The following is a 22,058-nucleotide window of genomic DNA, read 5'->3' on the forward strand; positions in this document are numbered from 1 at the left end:
TAAATGAAAAAATACCCGCATGTATTAAAAATGTACAGTAGAAAACTGATGGATACACACCACCAATTGTTACTGCACGTTATACATTCCATTTAAACAATTTTTAAAAATTGAAAAGATTGTGCAAAACCGTACTTATCTTATCAACTTCCACGTCACCTGTTACATGAGTGTTGCACAACAATGAAAAAGTAATACTAACGGTTGGTAGAAGGAAGCGCAAAAAAGAAATACGCCTAGGTAGGAAATTCTGGAAGGAAGCCTAAATAGTCGAAGATAAGTAGTTGAAGTGAGAACAGTGGGCAGATAGGTAGCAAGACGATCGGCGGGCAGTGTGACAAAGTAGTGTAAAAAAAAGTGTTTAACCGGTATTAGTTAGCCGGTAATATTCTTTAAGTACTTTGTTGTTAATTGTTCTATATAATCTTATGATTGTGATGATTATAGATGTTTCATGATAATAATTCTTTGTAAGTTTAGCTTCCATTGCTTTATGCCAAGGGCATATATTTTTCCAAGGTAAAATTGTTATAATTATACTTAAAGTTTGCCATTATTTATTTCATGTTAAAAATATATGTATTGTCCTGATTGCCAGACATTACAATAACGACTTCTTTGTTTCACATCTAACTTGTTTTTGCCACGATTACGTTATACGTAAAATATAGATGTTTCATGATAATAATTCTGTATATGTTTAGCCTTCATTGTCTTACGCTCAGGGGCGTATATTTTTCTAAGATAAAATTGTTACAATTGTTATTCAAGATTGTTCATGATTTATTACATGTTGGAATATGTATATATTGTCGTGTCTGCCCAGATATTGCAAAACAACTTCTTTGTTTCACATTTAACTTGTTTTATCTTGATTACGTTGTTCCTTGATTTCTTGTGCTCACTTTATGTCATACGTATGTAAGAGCTTTGTTGAATTTACTAACATTTTCCCCCATGATTATTATTATTGTTATTATTGTTGTTGTTCTCCCGAAATCTCAACTTTAGCTGGATAGCCTCCCGTATTATGGGACTCCAGTACCTTCCCTATTATTATTGCTATTATTATTATTGTTGTTGTTGTTGTTGTTTGCTATTATTGTTACTAAAACCTCTTCAGTTTTACTTGGAAGTGTGTATGTCAGACTTGAGTGAGATGACATTTAGTGAGAAATTAAATAAGTCCAGTTTTGATGATCATTAGCAAAGGTTCTTAATGTATGCCTTTGGTTAGTGGTTGTTTTGTATTTATATTTGGGTGGTAAGAGCAACGATCGTGGGTTTCTTTGCCATGCTCTTTCCCCACAGGAGCTCTAGGTGACCTGGCACTCTCCTTTTATGTTTAATGGTTGTTAATGTTTTTGTTGTTCTTTCTATTTGTCACATGTTTAATTTGAATTGTATGTAAATAAAGGTTAGGTGTATTTACTCTGCTTTTGTTTTATATAATTAAACCATACATCTTCTGCCTTCCGGTCAATTAAAAAAATGGATACACACAACGTAGGTAGTCCTTATGACGATCACATGTTTTTGGCCACAACTACGGTTATACTTATTTTTTATCGAACCTAGGGTTGTTATACTACAAGATATAGTCATATTGTTTACGATGCCGCTTGCGGCAAATTACAAATTTCTTGACAACAAAAAGTAATTTGAGTTTCAAACTAACTCCATTTTATAGAAAATCTGCGTTAGAATGGGGGAAAGTCTGTTATTTGTGCATCAATTCATATTTAGACAAACTGTGTAATAAAATCTATAAAAATGTATTGCTGGTTGCCTATTTGCTATAGCTGCTCCTGTCTGTGCTGCAGTCGAGCAATATAAATACCTAAATAAGGGGAATAAATCATGTTTTTGCGGTTACTGGGTTCCTGCTGAATTACTCCGGATATTACCCAATTCGTCGACTTCGCAGAGAGCTCTATTAATAATATATCATGTTATTAATTCCAGTCCGCATTAATCGAGCGCATCGCGCCCGACCGATAGACAGCCGCATCTCCTGTTGCATTAATAAAGAGGGGTCCCTCTTTCGTTTCCTGGAAGGGGATGCTCCCCTTCGCGTTACCTGGAAGGGAGTTTTAAGGGAGCACTCAAAACATTTTACATCTAAGATATTCAAATGTATGCTAAATTATGTTACATTTTCAACGAATGTAAATTAAGTTTCATACACGTTTAAATATACAGTGTGTTACAAGTTCGATTGCCATTATTTCAGTATAAGATAGTGTCGTAGATTTTGATTGGAAGGTTTTCAATTGAAGCTTGATGTTTTTTGTACTTGTACTAGATTTTATGGAGCACTGTCGAATATGGTACTTTTGGGTCTCTTTATTACTGGCTCTGGTGCGCTCTGGGATAAGACACTAAAGTTTATACACGGTGTCCCACCGGGATAATATATAGGGTGTTGAAATAAGAGAGTTAATGTCGACATCCAGTATATCCGGAAGAGCCATAAAATTCTAAATATTTTAGTTGTGTTGGCCCTACTGCCTTTGTTAGGTTGCTAAATTTTCAAATTTATCGGATCAGTACTTTTCGAGATATCGATAGTGGCGATTCCAGGCGGGACACCCTGTACAGTGAAGCTTTTGGAGATTCATTTGATTTGTCCTCTTGGAGGACTAGTGAATGGCAACTTTAGGAGCTCTGTATCCTGTCTGAGACGGTTTGGTGACAATTGTGGTTTCTGCGATGGGAAAATCCGGAAATTTTCGAAACTTGGGTGAAAAAATGATTTCTGCGTGTTCCGAGCTGTGTAGTAGGCCGTCTGCGACGATTTTATGGATTCGTATTATTTTAGCGGAAACTGCACCTGGTAGCGATTTTTTTAAGAGATAAAAAATTTGGAAACATGGGTGAAAATTGAAATCGTACTACAATACGTTTTAGTATTGTTTTGCATTATTAAACATTTAGAAAAAACTAAATTAGAAATATGCTATGAAATACAAATAAATTTGATAATTTATTTACGTTTAACAAACGTAGGTATTAAATATTAAATAATAGTAATTTTTTTAAAAAATAAAAATATGTATTAACTTCTAAATTTTTCAATTAAAATAGTATTTGGCGTTACGTTTTTTCGGCAAACAGTTTTTATAAGAACCCACCGAGTCGAATGAGGCGCAGTTTGTATCCGTTTCATCACGTGTGAATCTACTAAATTTCAAACTCCCTCCCTAAAAAATACTGGAACTGTTAAAAAAAAACGGAGGCGCGAGTGCAGAAGATATATGGCTTCCTCCAACATTGCCCGTATTTTCCATTTATTTCTTTAAAACGATTAGATGTCATCAACACATTTACATCTGACAAGAGAGTGGCATTCAAAGTGAATAAAAATAGGAATTTATCACTCCCTTATACTGCCACGTAACTCTACGTTTGGTAAAAATTGGCAAAGAAGTCTTTATTACTTTTCGACGACTAATCATTTTTAAGAGCTACTTAAACTCGGATAGGGTAGACTTTCCACCGAGAAAAATCTTTTACCTATACTTTAAGTGTATTTGAGAAATACTTTCGTTATTTACTGAAACTCTCGAAAGCGGAATAGTTCCATTCCTAATTTTATTTATTCCGTTTAATAGCGTATTCAAAGGATCGGTGTGATTAAAGAATCTACTTTTAGCTATCCTTTAAAAATACGTCCTATCAAACGCGCTTTATTTCAATTAGAACAGATAATTCGACGTTGGAAGTTTAACGATTTAATTCCGAGAATAAAAACACACGTCCGTCACGCACGTTTCCTCATGCAGAAAATAACTTTTAGGCAAGACCAGAGGTCTCCTTCAGATTGATTTTGACAGGGTTCCTAATAAATAAACAGCTTCGTCCACCTGTGTCCATGCCTAACTCAATTCTTAGTGACGTCTACGAAACAATACGAAATCGAACAGTGTGCTAGTGTTGCCAGTGTTTTTCATCCGCATCATACAATAATTGCCCAGATAAATACATGTTTCAACTAATTATTAATCATTTCTGTTCATTTTCAAATTGTACCTTTGTTTAAGACAATTAAAAGATTTTCTTGGAATATTTCTGTAAATTATGGCAAATTTAATATTTTTTACATGTACTTTGTCTGTATCTACATTTTATTTGAACAGTTTCTAATAAAACTGTGTTTAAATTTTGTTTTGTCTTGTTTTATTTTCTCAGAACTTGTAACTTGACCCATTTCACATTGTGTATTATAACGAGCGTTCAAATAAAAACGTGGTCAAGTTGGTTCTGAAAATTTGGACGTAGGGCGTAGCGTATAGCAAATGAACTGAAATGAAACGTCATCTGTCAAAGCGCTATATCGCCGCTATCAATTTGAATATTTTCGTTTTAAAAAGCGTTTAAAATGGTGTTTTCTCAAGAACAAAAAGTGTTTATCATAGAGTCCTACTTTAGAAATGGACGCAAGATTGATGGAATATGGAAGTATTCTATTGAGGAATGTTTCATAGAATTTCAAAATCAATTTCCCGGCGTTGTTGAGTACAAAATTTTTCAAAGTGCAGTTCAGCGTTGTGTTAATGTTTTTCGTGAAACGAGCAGTGTAACAAGAAAAGAAGGAAGCGGCCGACCTAAAAAGCTGACTGAAGAATTAAAAGAAAATGTCCAACAGATAATGGAAAATGCGCCAAGAACTTCTGTACGTGTTTTATCACAAATGGTGGGAGTATCAGTCGGTACCTGCCACACAGTGTTAAAAAAAGATTTGCGTTTGTTCTCCTACCGTTTAACTTGTCAGCAAGAACTTCATGAAGTTGATTTTCCGCGACGGGCTGTATTTTGTGAATGGTTTTTAAACAACTACGGTGAACTTCATAATATCACCTTTTTTTCTGATGAAGCCTGGTTTCATTTAAGTGGTTACGTAAACTCACAGAATATGAGAATGTGGTCTTCTGAAAAACCAGATAACTTTTTTGTCGAGGGGCTCTCTACACGCTCAAAAAATTGGAGTTTGGTGTGCTCTCAATCGAAGGAGGATTTATGGACCTATTTTTTTCAATGGTACTCTTACTGCGCAAAGGTATAGAGAAGAAATTATCGCTCCTTTTGTTAACCATCTGGAAGAAAACGAAATTACAAACTTTTACTTTCAACAAGATGGCGCAAGGGCACATACGGCAGGCGAGACGATGAATATGTTGAGGGAAGTTTTCCAAAATCGACTAATAAGTCTCAATGCTGAACATGAATTTCCACCGAGGTCATGTGATATTACGCCGTGTGATTTCTTTTTGTGGCCTTACCTTAAAAACACTATTTTTGAACTGCCTATTCCTGATTTAAACCATCTGCAGGCTCGATTTATAGACAAGATTCGTGAAATTAACAATACCCCGAGCATCTTAGAAAATGTCTTTAATTCTTTGAGGAACAGGTGTGAAAAGTGCTTGGAACAAGGAGGGGGACACTTTCAGCAGCTGCTTTAATTTATTGTTATAACAAGGAGGGGGACACTTTCCGCAGCTCCTTTAATTGTTTGTTATTGTTATCACGATTATTCTTTAAAATAAAGTTATATAGTCATTAACGTTATTGAAACTGACAGCTGCTATACATCTCGTTGAGAAATGAGGTTAAGTTGGTCGCTATAAGCTACTCCCTACGTCCAATGTGTCAGAGCCAACTTCGACCACGTTTTTATTTGAACGCTCGTTATTAAATTACCATAATATTCATTTTCGAGAATTACTTCTGTTCCCATCACATTTCCGGTAATGTTAGGATTAATTTAATAGATATCTAATGTTTTAAAGAAAAATTGGTATAAAAAAATAGTTTATCTCGATCTTTCTCGCCAGTGTCGGACGTCCGTCCGTATGTAAATCGGAGGAACCAACTCGAGGTCTTCGAATGCTTGATAAATTTTGGAACTGTCAGAGTTGGATAAGCAAGAATAATTAGGGTTGGACATGCTAAATCGACGTCCATTTCTTTATATCTAAGATAAGGCCTAAAGGAGGACCTAGCGCTCAGCTCATTTGTTGAGGGTTTATTAGGTTTCTTATTGGGAACGAACACACTGAGAGAAGTGAATTGTGAATTTTAATAGGGAATGTCTTGAATCATGTGAATTCATTTGAGCACATCTTTCTCTTATATACATGCAAATATAATAGTTATTTATGTATCAAGGGAGATGCAGGGATGATTATGCTCGCAGGTAATGAGATGCACGTTCTCCAATTGTATCGGTAGCATACCGTTCAGGATTGCAAAATATCTCGGCTACGAAGATGCTAAAATGTACACAGGTCACTGTTTGCGACGTAGTTCGGCAACTTTTCTTGTAGATGCAGGTGCAGATATGATAACATTGAAAAGACATGGAAAATGGAAGAGTGATACTGTAGCATCAGGATATGTAGAAGATTAGAAGATAGCATAACGTCCAAGAACAAAATATCTCGCTTAATAGCAGGAGTCGAAAGAACAATTTTCCTGAATTGATTGTGAGGGAAAATAAACAACATTTATTTGATGGCAAAGAGAATCTAGGTGGTGTTTTTGGTGTTATTGTTAAAGGTTCCATCTCAAATTGTACTTTCGTTTTTAAAGACGGTTGGAAATTATTTTTGTTATTAATTTAAAGCAAATTATTGTTATATATCAATATATTAAAGTTAATAAACTTTGTGCTTTCATTTGTCTGCTTCATTTATACAGGGCACATTTATTATTCTACTGTTGCAGAAAAAAAAGGGTACAAAATAGGGTCAAAATGCGGGGGATAATATTTAGATCCACTTATTTCGCCCTAGAGTGATATGACGTTGTTTTCCTATTCCGTTTCCTAGTAATAAACAAGCTATATCGCCTAACAGGCGATATAAAAAAATATTGTAAAATTTAAACTTAAAAATAAAAACAGTATCGAAATATATAGTCCAGTTACGCAGGGTTTTTACTTCCGAATTTTTTATAACTGAACCGATTGACGTGAAATTTGGACTGAATGTGGGGAATGCCTCAAGGAACAAAGCTTATATAGTGGCGAAGTGTGCTTTTGCCCTGGGGATGGTTCCCACCCCATCTTGGGGGGTGGAAATTTTTACGCCCAAAATAACCACAGGAATCGATAGAGGAGTCAATTTTAAGTAACAAATGTTATATAAAGATTTTTGGATAATCCAATACTTTCCGAGTAATTCGTCATTGAAAATGTTGATTTTTTACTGAAAAAGTGCTTGTTTTTTGGACAGTTTTTTGCAAATAACTGTGAAATCATTGGATTTATCGAAAAAGTTGTAATGAACAAAAAGAAAGGTAATAAAAAACAACTCTAATGGCATTATTTTGTTTTTTTCTAATTGGAATATAAACCGAGTTGTGGATATTTAAAAATTATTATATGTTAGCTAAAAACTAAATTGGAACCAGTTAACGTTAAATAACGCCAAAACCATAAATATTAGGAAAAAACTATTTGAACCTTTTATAAAGTACTTTGAAAAACCTTTAAAATGAGCTGTTTTAAAAGTCTTTAGAGTAAAAATTAATGGAAATATGATCGAACTAACATGATAGTCTCATTTTTTTAAGAAAAAATTAATGAACATATCAGTGCCTTTGGCGACAGAATTAAAATTAAATGCAATCCATTTACAGATTTCTTCATTTATGATCTAAGAATATGTTCTGGGTCTTTGGCTCACTTACAAAGCATGATTTTGAAAAAACTTAATTTTTGAAAATGTTAATTATTCAAATTTTTTTAAAAAAATCGATTTTTACGTTGTAACTTAAAAATTAAAGGGTGTACGAAAAATATTACAAGAGTAAAAAAATTTAGCTTTATTTTTGCTGAAGATTTCTCTCAAATTAATATTAATCGACAATTGAGATATCGCCATTTTAAGTTATCATATGAATGAGAGACCCACCCTTTTCGAGGCTTTTAAACCCTTAAAACTTAAAAATGAAGTGCTTAAAAAAGATCAACCTAACAGTTCACGTAGCCCTTACAATTCCCTGCAAAATTAGCCTTTGTGCGATTAAAATTCTTAAAAAATAAGAAAGTTATCTTCAAACAAAATAAACACGTGTATAGGAGATAATTTTAGGAAGATTTAGGTCAAACAAGAATTTTGAAGCATTTTGATTTTTTTTGTATTTAGTATGTGTATATTAACATATTAATATAACGGACTGGGGATGGTTAAAAAAAGAAGATTTAGTGGAACCAATAAAAATGCGTAGTTTGCCTGCTCCGGAAGAATTGCTCAAAATGATTTTTTGCTGATTTNAGTTAACGTTAAATAACGCCAAAACCATAAATATTAGGAAAAAACTATTTGAACCTTTTTTAAAGTACTTTGAAAAACCTTTAAAATGAGCTGTTTTAAAAGTTTTTAGAATAAAAATTAATGGAAATATGAGCGAAATCACATGATGGTCTAATTTTTTTTAAGAGAAATATTTATAAAGAAATCAGTGCCTTTGGGGACAGAATTAAAATTAAATGTAATCCATTTACAGATTTCTTCATTTATGTTCTAAGAATATGTTCTGGGTCTTTGGCTCACTTACAAAGCATGATTTCGAAAAAAACTTAATTTTTGAAAATGTTAATTTTTCAAATTTTTTTAAAAAATTCAATTTTTACGCTGTAACTTATAAATTAAAGGGTGTACGAAAAATATACAAGAGTAAAAAAATGTAGCTTTATTTCTGCTGAAGATTTCTCTAAAATTAATATTAATCGAGATATCGCCATTTTAAGTTATCATATGAATGAGAGAACCACCCTTTTCGAGCCCTTTAAACCCTTAAAACTTAAAAATGAAGTGCTTAAAAAGATCAACCTAACAGTTCACGTAGCCCTTACAATTCCCTGCAAAATGAGCCTTTGTGCAATTAAAAATATTAAAAATTAAGAAATTTATCGTCAAAAAAATAAACACGTGTATAGATAATAATTTTAGGAAAGTTTAGGTCAAACAAGAATTTTTAAGCATTTTGATTTTTTTTGTATTTAGTATGTGTATATTAACATATTAATATAACGGACTGGGGATGGTTAAAAAAAGAAGATTTAGTGGAACCAATAAAAATGCGTAGTTTGCCTGCTCCGGAAGAATTGCTCAAAATGATTTTTTTTTTGATTTTGTGGCTGACGGAAGCCCGGTTTATTTTGAAATTCGACATGTGGAACATGCTCCGGCGACAAGTGCCTAAATTCTCCTCCAATCATCGAAGAGGACGAGCATGATTGTGAAGAGAATATCAGTGACGACGAATAATCATTTACATATAATTATAATCTTTTTTTTTGTATTTATTATTATTAAAAAGGAAAATAAACATTTATAAAATAATCTTCATTTTGTGTGTGTGGGTTGAAAAGTTGCAATCGATAAACAAAATTTTTTAATCAAGAAATCAATTTTAATTTGATAAAAATGAATGATTAAAACGTTTCAAGTTAAAAAATATTTTTTTATATTAAATTTACCCAAAGGGTTGGTTTTTAAAGGTTTTTCCGGGTAGAAAATTTGGGATTCATTAAGTTTCATGTTAGATAGCACATGAAATTACTCATACTGCACAAATAAAAAAGATTTGATTACATAAAATGCTTAAATTTGTATTTTTTTCTTTTTTTTCCAATAAGGGGTGGTTTTCACCCCTTAAGAACAAAAAGCACACCTAGCACATATATAAGTTTTAAAATGGGGGGTAAGATGAGCCTGATTCTAAATTTTCAGAAAAATCGATGCAGTTATAAAAAATTCGGAGCTATTGCTATGTTTTCAGCTACAGTAACTGGGCTAATAGACAACAAAGTGGGTTCGCTTAAAAAAATGTTATATAAACCTAATTGTGTTGATATTTAAGCGTGCTTAGGGGAATTGTCATTTTACAGTGAAATATGACATTGGATATTTTAAATATGTTTAGTTCTGTACACTTTGCTTAATATTGTCCGTCACTTTATTATGTAAGTGCCATGAAATTTTATAAAATTACCAACTACCAATTAAATTTACTGTATTTTGAAAAATATTTACTTATCCTGTAATTTCTATTTATTCCAGCGGATTTTGCCGATTTTTTTTCAACAAATTCTGCGTATAACAGAACTTTTATCCGAAAAATTAAATTAAAAATTTTTTGTATGTGTACGTACACTGATGTAATGCTTGTCGAACGTAAGACAGCACTATATATATTTTTAGTAAATTAGCGTTTTTTTGTCTATGGTCTCTTGTGCTTTATTATTTTTGGTAAGAATCGAAAAATGAAGTATATAAATATTAGTCCGGGAGGCAGCGACAGAAATTTTGCACCAATTCCTACAAAGCTGATTTTTTCTCATTTTGTTGTTTTGATATCGTAAGTAAACGGAACGGCAGTCTACCGCGCCAATGTGGGGGCAAACGTTAGTAACAATTTTTTAAACATGTAAATTAATAATACTTAAATGCCTTATACCTACAAGGCTGAAACTTTTTAGAGTGATCAATTATACCTAAAAATACAGTATAGTGATAGTCTACCGCGTCGGAAGGGGGGCCATCAAGGGTCTACCACCCACGCAAGGTGTTGAAAAATTAACTTTTTTGACTTATTTCTACAAGGCTGATTTTTTTTCTCAAATACTTTAGTTTATAAGAGAACCAAAAAAAAACAGTCTACCGATCATCTAAGGGTGCAAAGCCTTGATAGACGCAATGGAATGCACGATCTCCCGAGCGCAGTCGCTGCGCCGATTCACTGTAAGCCGCTCTGAATAATAACTCATACCGGGATTAAATTACAATCTACAAAGCTGCTTTTTTGTCTATAGATATCTTACAATAATTATTGTCAAATAAACGTCTTATACCTTCGATACGAGGTGGCTAAAGCTTCGGTAGACGTGGCGAAAGTTTTTGCGCGGAAGTTGCTTAAAATTCCAAATTTATTATTAATTACAGTTTTTTGAGCTTACACCATTATTTAAACGTATGATATAGTAACAACGAGCGAGCGTTAGCGAGCGAGATTTTTGCTAGTATAATAGGTATTAACAAAAGTTCAAAAATTTTTTTTTTCAAATAACTGACCTTTTTCTTTTTTAACATTGAATAATTAAATTTATTTCACTTTTACTTATAATTTATAACAATAATACTTTTCGATAATAGCGCGCGAAATGCTTGATTTGCGATTCATCATCACATTCGTCAATTACACTCGTGCGAGAATTATTCTATCGCACTAGTATCGAACAATATTTTACGACACTTATTTATAAAATAAATGATAACAACGCAAATGTTTTTTATTACAACAATATAGTAATTATATAAAAAATAAATATATTTTTCTTATTCCTCATCGCTACTGACATTTGATTCCTCATCGCCTTCCATATCATCACTATCTTCATCCTCATCATCTTTCTGGTCACACACTCCATCATTTTCTTTAAGGTATTGACAACCGTCATTTGCAATTTCTGTATCTGCAAATAGCAATATATTATTAAATATTTATTATATTATGCTAACATAAATTCACCCCCTTTAGGGTCTGAAAGTCATTTTTTAATTGAGTTTTAGACTTCCTTAAAATGCAAATATGTGTACCTGAATCTTTATCGTTCTGTAGATCAAACGTCACATCATCGATTGACTGAGGCAATTGGTCGCCACTAAACCAATTAAAATCATATCTTGCATTCTCATCCACTTTCCAGCCACAGTCGAGTGGGGATAATGTTGTAGGCTCTTTTAAGTGAGCATTACTCCAAATTTGTGCAATATATGCTGTTCGGAGTATGTGTTCTCGGAGCTCTGATTGACAAGGTGGTAAAGCAGATGCATCGAAACTCTTGACCTTTTGACGAAAGATTTTATCGTTAGTAGTTTTGTAAGCTTTCAAAAACATCACTGATCGATGTGACGTTTGATCTACAGAACGATAAAGATTCAGGTACACATATTTGCATTTTAAGGAGGTCTAAAACTCAATTAAAAAATGACTTTCAGACCCTAAAGGGGGTGAATTTATGTTAGCATAATATAATAAATATTTAATAATATATTGCTATTTGCAGATACAGAAATTGCAAATGACGGTTGTCAATACCTTAAAGAAAATGATGGAGTGTGTGACCAGAAAGATGATGAGGATGAAGATAGTGATGATATGGAAGGCGATGAGGAATCAAATGTCAGTAGCGATGAGGAATAAGAAAAATATATTTATTTTTTATATAATTACTATATTGTTGTAATAAAAAACATTTGCGTTGTTATCATTTATTTTATAAATAAGTGTCGTAAAATATTGTTCGATACTAGTGCGATAGAATAATTCTCGCACGAGTGTAATTGACGAATGTGATGATGAATCGCAAATCAAGCATTTCGCGCGCTATTATCGAAAAGTATTATTGTTATAAATTATAAGTAAAAGTGAAATAAATTTAATTATTCAATGTTAAAAAAGAAAAAGGTCAGTTATTTGAAAAAAAAAATTTTTGAACTTTTGTTAATACCTATTATACTAGCAAAAATCTCGCTCGCTAACGCTCGCTCGTTGTTACTATATCATACGTTTAAATAATGGTGTAAGCTCAAAAAATTATAATTAATAATAAATTTGGAATTTTAAGCAACTTCCGCGCAAAAACTTTCGCCACGTCTACCGAAGCTTTAGCCACCTCGTATCGAAGGTATAATACGTTTATTTGACAATAATTATCGTAAGATATCTATAGACAAAAAAGCAGCTTTGTAGATTGTAATTTAATCCCGGTATGAGTTATTATTCAGAGCGGCTTACAGTGAATCGGCGCAGCGACTGCGCTCGGGAGATCGTGCATTCCATTGCGTCTATCAAAGCTTTGCACCCTTAGATGATCGGTAGACTTTTTTTTTTGGTTCTCTTATAAACTAAAGTATTTGAGAAAAAAAATTCAGCCTTGTAGAAATAAGTCAAAAAAGTTAATTTTTCAACACCTTGCGTGGGTGGTAGACCCTTGATGGCCCCCCTTCCGACGCGGTAGACTATCACTATACTGTATTTTTAGGTATAATTGATCACTCTAAAAAGTTTCAGCCTTGTAGGTATAAGGCATTTAAGTATTATTTATTTACATGTTTAAAAAATTGTTACTAACGTTTGCCCCCACATTGGCGCGGTAGACTGCCGTTCCGTTTACTTACGATATCAAAACAACAAAATGAGAAAAAATCAGCTTTGTAGGAATAATTACATCAATAATGTCGCTGCCTCCCGGGCTATATTAATATAGTAATACAGAGAGTTTAAAAGAGCACATTTAAAGTTTTTATTCAAATACATTATTAGGACTATTTTAATTAATTTAAAGCTTCCGTGCTTCCGGTTTCCCCGAAACGCGCCGCAGGCGACGTTTTAAAATTCCTGCCGAATGAAATTTCGCCCGAACCAGTTGAAAACCAGCCCTCATCGAATACCTGTCAGAAATAGGCGCGTACTAACGCTAAATACCGTCCTGGCGGTGCAGCTGTCAACGGGGGGTACGTGTCGAGAGTTTCAATGCCGAGAAAAACAATTTTAGAGAGGTGGGTAGGCCCCGGGAAAGTGGAGAGTCGACGGGGCGGTCCGGTAAGAAAAATATAGAAAGAAAAGTGGCGATATTTCAGCGGATCCGCCATCGACCTAGACCTTGGAGGGATCCTTCAGCTACACGGACGGTTAACGCTCAGTATGGCGCTCCCTGGGTGACGAAACTTACGCCCTGCTTGTGGAAAATAGTCACACGAAATAAGTATTTTTCAATAAGCGGTTTCTATTTGGCGACTACCTGAAAAAGTAGAGTTTAAAAAAGTCACTCAATAACAGCAATTGTACAGGGTGTCCCACTTTTAACACGGGGTGTTCTGAAAGTGCGTCAGGAAACTCCGGAAGGTGATTCTACGGATTAAAATAATAGCAGTACCTATTGAATTTTCGAAACCGAGAGAGTTGTACGAACTAAATTTGTACAGGACATAGCTAATACAATGCGAAACATCGCCGTACTGTTAAAAATGTTGTCACCGCCGTTATTGGTGGTGAAAATTCGAAATATATGGACTTATTCAAATTTAGTAGCTGAAAACATACATAGGTATTGTATTTTTAAAAACCAAGAGTGTTGTACGAAACTAAATTTGTACAGGACATAGCTGACACGATGCGAAACATCACCTTAATGTTAAAAATGTTCTCACCGCCGTTCTTGGTGGTGAAAATTCGAAATATTTGGAATTATTCAAATTTCGTGGGTGAAAACATACATAGGTATTGTATTTTTGAAACCGAGAGTTGTACGAAACTAAATTTGTACAGAACATAGCTAATAGTCCAGACGGTATCTGTTTTATAAAAGGTATACTTGGGTAAAACGCATATGATCGGAGATTTTTGCTTTAACGGCTTCTAAACAACATTAGAAATCATAATTTTTCTATGCAAATAAAAGAAAAACGTGGGCTTAATTGTTATTGCAAAAAAGTATAAAAAAATAGCAAAAAAATTCATTTTTTTTCTTGGATTTCTCGTCGACGACTTAGCAACTATTCATTTTAGACAAAAATGGAAGAGGAAAAAAAGTTTTGTAATTAAATTTTGATCAAGATAGAGTTAGTTGCAATTCGAAAAAATAATTATTGTTATTGCAAAAATCGGAAAAATCATTTACAAAATTGCAAAAAATGCTAGTTTATTTGTCAATTTTTTTCAGACACTTGAATAATACCTAGGATCTTCATACTTTTCCCAATTAAACTTCTTAGTGCATAGAATCATCACACCAAATTTCATCCAATTCGGTTCGATAGTTTTTACATAATAATTGTTTAATTTTTTTTTTTTTTTTTAAATTAAAAAATTTTCAAAATCAAATTTCTAAAAATCTAAAGCCTTTGAATACTTGAAAATTTCACCACAAAAAGAAGAGCTCTCAAGCTTTAAAATGCTTTTTGAAAAATTCAAATCGGACGATTAGGTGAGCCGTGGTGATTGTTTAAACATTTTCGCAATTTTCACGCTTATAAACAATTGCAATAATTTAATGTTTTTTTAATTTTTTTTTTATTTTAAAATATGGTTTGAAAGTACTCGGAAAGACGAGTATTTAAAAAAAAACCTGATGATCCGCCCATTATTTTCGGAGTTATAGCCCGTTAAAGTTAACCCTTATTTACAGCAAAACTATAAGGGTATAAGGGCTGTTTTTTGAACTAATAGGTTTGTCATTCCGAGTACTTTCCAGATATAAATTTTCAAAATTTGCAATCACGGGCGTCCCATTTAAAATGTCACTCAAAGATATTCAAGACCGCGTGAAATCAATGAGGTATCAGTGGTGGGGGGAGCAAACACACAGCTACTCCGATCTGAATTCTCGAGTTCAAAACTGCGACGCTCGGAAAAATTTCACTTATCTCAGCTTCTAATGGACCAATTTCGATGATTTTTTTTTAAATCGATGTCTCGCAACTTAAAAAATTCAATTATCATATTTTCAACTACCTTTTATTATTAATTATTGGACTTTTGACATGCCGATAAACAGTTACTTTAAAAAATGATTAATTTATTATGTTTATTTATTTACTATGTTAATATTCACGACCAAAATTTTTGCATGTTGCACCAGGTAATACTAGTAAGTTTGTTTAAATATTATAAAATTGTTTAAACAATAATTATTTAAATAAACAACTGAAAATTGGTATTAATTTTTAGTTGTACGATAAATTTCTAAAAATCTTTCAAAAAAAAATAAATTGTGAATAATTATAATTTTAATTTTTTCGTTTACTTTTAAAATATTTATCTAAAATTTATTTTTTATTTATAAAAAAAAGTATAAGAATCTTTTGGATACTTAATTAATACCAACAACATGGTGCAACATGCAAAAATTTTGGTCGTGAAAATTAACATAGTAAATAAATAAACATAATAAATTAATCATTTTTTAAAGTAACTGTTTATCGGCATGTCAAAAGTCCAATAATTAATAATAAAATGTAGTTGAAAATATGATAATTGAATTTTTTAGTTGCGAGACATCGATTTAAAAAAAAATCATCGAAATTGGTCCATTAGACGCTGAGATAAGTGAAATTTTTCCGAGTGTCGCAATTTTGAACTCGAGAATTCAGATCGGAGTAGCTGTGTGTTTGCTCCCCCCACCACTGATACCTCATTGATTTCACGCGGTCTTGAATATCTTTGAGTGACATTTTAAATGGGACGCCCGTGATTGCAAATTTTGAAAATTTATATCTGGAAAGTACTCGGAATAACAAACCTATTGGTTCAAAAAACAGCCCTTATAGTTTTGCTGTAAATAAGGGTTAACTTTAACGGGCTATAACTCCGAAAATAATGGGCGGATCATCAGGTTTTTTTTTAAATACTCGCCTTTCCGAGTACTTTCAAACCATATTTTAAAATAAAAAAAAATTTGAAAAAACATTAAATTATTGCAATTGTTTATAAGCGTGAAAATTGCGAAAATGTTTAAACAATCACCACGGCTCACCTAATCGTCCGATTTGAATTTTTCAAAAAGCATTTTAAAGCTTGAGAGCTCTTCTTTTTGTGGTGAAATTTTCAAGTATTCAAAGGCTTTAGATTTTTAGAAATTTGATTTTGAAAATTTTTTAATTTAAAAAAAATAAAAAAATTAAACAATTATTATGTAAAAACTATCGAACCGAATTGGATGAAATTTGGTGTGATGATTCTATGCACTAAGAAGTTTAATTGGGAAAAGTATGAAGATCCTAGGTATTATTCAAGTGTCTGAAAAAAATTGACAAATAAACTAGCATTTTTTGCAATTTTTTAAATGATTTTTCCGATTTTTGCAACAACAATAATTATTTTTTCGAATTGCAACTAACTCTATCTTGATCAAAATTTAATTACAAAACTTTTTTTCCTCTTCCATTTTTGTCTAAAATGAATAGTTGCTAAGTTGTCGACGAGAAATCCAAGAAAAAAATGAATTTTTTTGCTATTTTTTTATACTTTTTTGCAATAACAATTAAGCCCACGTTTTTTTTATTTGCATAGAAATATTATCATTTCTGATGTTATTTAGAAGCCGTTAAAGCAAAAATCTCCGATCATATGCGTTTTACCCAACCCGAAACAGATACCGCCTGGACTATAATACGATGCGAAACATCGCCTTAATGTTAAAAATGTTGTCACCGCCGTTCTTGGTGGTGAAAATTCCAAATATTTGGAATTATTCAATTTTCTTTGCTGAAAAAATACATAGGTAGGTATCTAATGAAAATTTTTTTCGAATTGTCCATTGTTTGCAATTTACAGCTTGTCAAAGTTATTTTTTTTTAGTTTTCTATTTAAATAACTTATTTAATTCAAGTTCTATTAGTTTCGTATTTGGCACACCCACTATAAGCTTTATTGGAAAAGTTTCATTATGCACTGCTAGAGGACACTTTACCTAGAACTAGAAATTTGTTTTGTTCATAAAAGAGAAACAATATCAGAAAAAATAGTGTACTCTGTTTAAATCGAACTTTGACAAGCGGTAACTTGCAAACACTTGACAATTCGAAAAAAATTTTCATGAGATACTCTTACTACTTTAATTCGTAGAATCACCCCCGGAGTTTCCTGACGGACGTTCAGAACACCCTGTATATCAGACTTCGGGAGCGAATAGAACAACAATGAACAATGGTACTTTGTTTCATAATCTTAGCGGTTTTCGAGATACAAGGTGTTGTGGGTCCACAAAAAAATTAATGGAGACACCGTTATTAAGAAACTCAGAATTTCGACGCCAATGAATATTTTGTAAGTTCAGTAAGTTCATTTTTTGTATTGCAAAGAAAAAATGTCTCTATTTTATTTTATTAATAAATCATTTGTTTTAAATCTAAAATATTAGCTATAAGAGGAAAATAACTTTCCACTAGAAACATTTATAGGAAGAATCTTACTGAAAATAGAATTTGCAATGCAATAAATTTCGCAGCACATTGGAAACAAACCTAAATTGTTTTATTTTTACGGACACGTACAAAATATGAATAATTCTAAGTTGTTAATTAATAATTATTTACAAATACATAAATTCTACATGCAACTAAAAAAGGTCTCTTCAAATCAAAATTCCATAAATAAAATAGTATCAATAAATTTAAATTATTGAAACATGCATACGTTTGACATGCGAATATAACACAATAATATTTTCCAATTTTTAGTTGAAGGGCTTCAGATATTTCAGTTTTGTAATTTGTTGCCTGCATATTTATGATTAATATTAATAACAAAAGGCTTGTCCATGATATTTTTTATTATATGCTCGCTAACCATACGCATTTATATCTAGTTATTATTTTCTGATCTAACCACTTCAAATATTACAACTATGTATCACTTTTGGTATTGTACCTATCGCGAGTGGATACAGGGTGTACCTTTAAGTGGTGGTCAGTTTTTTACGGGTAATAAATAGGCGTGCTTTAAGTATATCATATGCTGTTAAAATCGGGAGTATACTTCTTATTTTTGTGTATTTCATTTATCATTATTTATTTATTACTGTTTCAGTTTTCTATTAGGCTACTTGTTATGTAATATTTTACGGTTTAGCTTATTTAAAAGAATTTTCATTCATGTGGATTGACAGAACTCATGGAGAACACCTATTAAATAAAAGTAGTGCATCAAAAACCAGTACCGCCCATATTGTGGTGTGAAAAATTGGTTTTTAATAACCTTTCTTTTAAATTATGATACTAAACAACAATGCATACTGCATATGCTGTGACTAACGCACTCCGTTGTTTGAGGTCACGCTACCTTGTCCAGCGGCGGAGTATGACAATTTCTAAAAAAATGTTAAATAAAATTTGAAGAAACAAACTTATGATACGTGTTTCTTAAATTCGAATGTACCTTCGTATAAATATGACCCCCTTTCAAAATTGCACCCTGTATAAGTACCTTATAAAAATATCTTTAATGAGAAATACCATCAATTACCTAAGTATCACAGCAAGATTTTACTTTACAATCATACTGAATACTATAACCCGAACATCCCGTATTCATGGTTGACGCCAAGACCTCACAATATCAAACGCCAGTGGAGGACCAACAACGACATCTCCGTCGTCTGTAACTGTCTGTCTGAATAACTGATCTCCGAAAACATTAAATTATTCTCGAGAAAAACCGTCCGACATGAAAAACTACTTTTTCTGTCTGGGAAATTCGAAACTATGTCGAATAATAGCCTACAATATGTTTGCTGACAAGCTGAACGCCGGCTGCATTGCGAAAATGCTGTTTATCGTGGACTCCCTCGAAGTTGTCTGTTTTAATACAGTACCTAATATAATTTATAACCTTGCATGAAGTCTAGATTACAAAAAAAATGAACAGAAATTAGTATTGCTTGTTAGCAGTAAAAATACGCAGGTGTTCTATTAGAATCAAAATGCTTTCAGTGCTTTAGAGAAGGAAAATAATACCATTAAAAGAAAATTAAAAGAGANAAATAATACCATTAAAAGAAAATTAAAAAGGGGGGGGGGGTGATTAAACGGTGAAAGATGCATATGAAATTACTCTGCGTAGCTTTCTTAGTTTAAAGAACGGAAACAAATTGTTTTTCGAATCGTTAACTGTGGCGCGATTTATTGAACGTATTTTTTTGTTTGTCTGCTTCTGGTGCAAGGACTTATTTAATTATTTCTTAACAGGTAGCAAAATTAACGGAAAATAGTTTTTATGATTTGGAATTAACCAAACTTGCTGTATGAAAGTAGATAACGGTTAAGATAAACATACTGAAAAGGACTAGTGGTTCTCTTTCTTGTAAACATTGTTTTTTAACCATAATTATGTACAGACTGGTCCATTTCCGGTGGAATTTCAGGGTATTTCAGAAACTACTAAAGATATGATAAATCTGACACCACATTCTCGAGCTCGATTATCATGGCAAACTCAATTGTCAAATCAGAAATTTGCTATCTTCATTTGTTTCTGAGTTACAGGGCGTTTCTCGTTATTGTGACACTTTTGAATATGTCTGTATCTCAGCTGTTAAATAAGGTACAGTTTACAGTTAAAGAGAAAACTGCTCAAGACTAATTATTTGGCGTAGAATTGAATGGCAGTATTAGATTTTTAGTAGGTCTTAAGATTCCAGAGTCATGACCCAAAGTTATATTTTTTTTTAATGGAAATCGTAGCTGGTCATGACCTAAAAAAATGGAGATTTTTTTTTGCTTTTCAGCAATATATCACGTTATACTTATTTTTACAAACACAGAAGATACGGGGTGTTTTATATATAAATTCGATCCTTTTTTATATTTTAATATGGCTGGCTATGAAAATATATACAGAACGTCATATTTTTACAACAGATATGAGTTTTGTAAAAGTAGGAATTATAGTTTTATATGTATTTTCGTAGCCAGCCATATCAAAAAGAAAAAACATATATAATTTATACATAAAACACCTTGTATCTCCTGTGTTTGTAAAAATAACTATAGTATGCGATATATTACTAGAAAGCAAAAAAAAATCTTTATTTTTTTAGGCCATGGTCAGTTACGATTTCCATTTAAAAAAATATAACTGGATCATAATACTGGCATTCAGTTTTACACCAAAGAATTAGTGTTAAGCAGTTTTCATTTTAATTCTAACTTATTTAACAGCTGAGATACAGACATGTTCACAAATGTGACAATAACAAGAAACGCCCTGTAACTCAAAAACAAATGAACATAGCAAATTTCTGATTTGACAATTGAGTTTGCCATGAAAATCGAGCTCGAGAACGTCGTGTCAGATTTATCATATCTTTAGTAGTTTCTCAAATACACCCTGAATTCATCGAAAATGGACCAGCTTGTACATATACATATGTAGGGTGTTTATTAGGTACAAACTTTGAAGGGTGAATCTTTGACTAATTCTAATTTTAAAATAAAAAGTTCATATTAACCGCAACTTCCGTTCTTGAGATCAGGGCGTCCAAAAAAATGTTTGTTTGGGTTTTGATTATACAGGGTGATTCACTTTTTATGATTAGGACTTTAACTATCTATAGATCTCGTCAAAATAGTGTTATTTTGAAGTATACACTTTTTCTCCCAAAGGCTTCCTTGTTGAGATATAAGATCTTGAAAAATAATTTTTTTTAATTTTTATTTATTTTTTCTTAAATTATGAAAACCAGTTGTTTTATATTTAGTATGAAGTATACGAATGAAAATCTCTAACGATTTTACAAATTATTGTGAAAATAGATCAATTATAGGCGTCCGTAACGGGCTACGAATAACATTATTTTTAATATAATTTCTACGCCATTGGAAAATTTTCAAAATGAATATATTTTTTTACATTGCGATTTATTCTACAGCAAAAGGTCTCTTACTATTTTTAAATGAAGTGCTTGATTTTTGAGACAAATGGTTTCTTATGAATCAGTCGCTATAACACCATTTAAGTATGCCCTGTATTTTTCGACAAATGCAATTTTTGCGAAAAATTACTTCAGTCGAGGTAGATTTGAGCTAGTTTTGAGGTTCAGTGGCTATATCTGATAAATTGACGTTGCTTTTTAAGACCACAGGAAATTATCGACCCTATACATACATGTTAAATAATATTATTAAAAATTAATTAACACATCTCATGGTATCCTTGTAATTTATGGATATATTCATTTGTAATTATATTTTTTTATGATGGATACTGTCACTGTAATCGTTATTGATTGACTCTATAACGTATATGTCCACCTTGAACATTGAATTTTCTTATTAATAACTTAATTACAAAAATATGGACTTGGGGTCACACCTTGTGCCGTATAAATTAAAAATAATATACAAAAAAATTCGTACAATTTTCCGCATTTAATTTTGATAGTTCTGAAAAAACATGAGCAAAAAATGCAAAAAGGCGGGGGATTTTGTTTACATTATTTATCTCTATGTCTGCATCGCGTAAATAGACGCTCAAAAGGGTTTACA

The 22,058-nt window shown here is 32.1% G+C and overlaps 1 protein-coding gene across 1 annotated transcript; it reads right to left on the reverse strand.

Annotated features, from left to right (window-relative positions):
• Positions 1 to 11,279: 11,279 nt before the first annotated feature.
• On the reverse strand, positions 11,280 to 11,916 carry LOC111691690. The gene is made up of 2 exons (XM_023454905.1): positions 11,610 to 11,916; positions 11,280 to 11,485 (listed from the first exon to the last, which is right to left on the reverse strand). The coding sequence occupies exons 1-2, from the start codon at positions 11,908 to 11,910 to the stop codon at positions 11,349 to 11,351; spliced, it is 438 nt and encodes a 145-aa protein (XP_023310673.1). The 5' UTR covers positions 11,911 to 11,916; the 3' UTR covers positions 11,280 to 11,348.
• Positions 11,917 to 22,058: the final 10,142 nt, after the last annotated feature.

This window comes from Anoplophora glabripennis, unplaced genomic scaffold (genome assembly GCF_000390285.2).
Source record: "Anoplophora glabripennis isolate ALB-LARVAE unplaced genomic scaffold, Agla_2.0 scaffold416, whole genome shotgun sequence".
Taxonomy (NCBI): Eukaryota; Metazoa; Arthropoda; class Insecta; order Coleoptera; family Cerambycidae; genus Anoplophora; species Anoplophora glabripennis.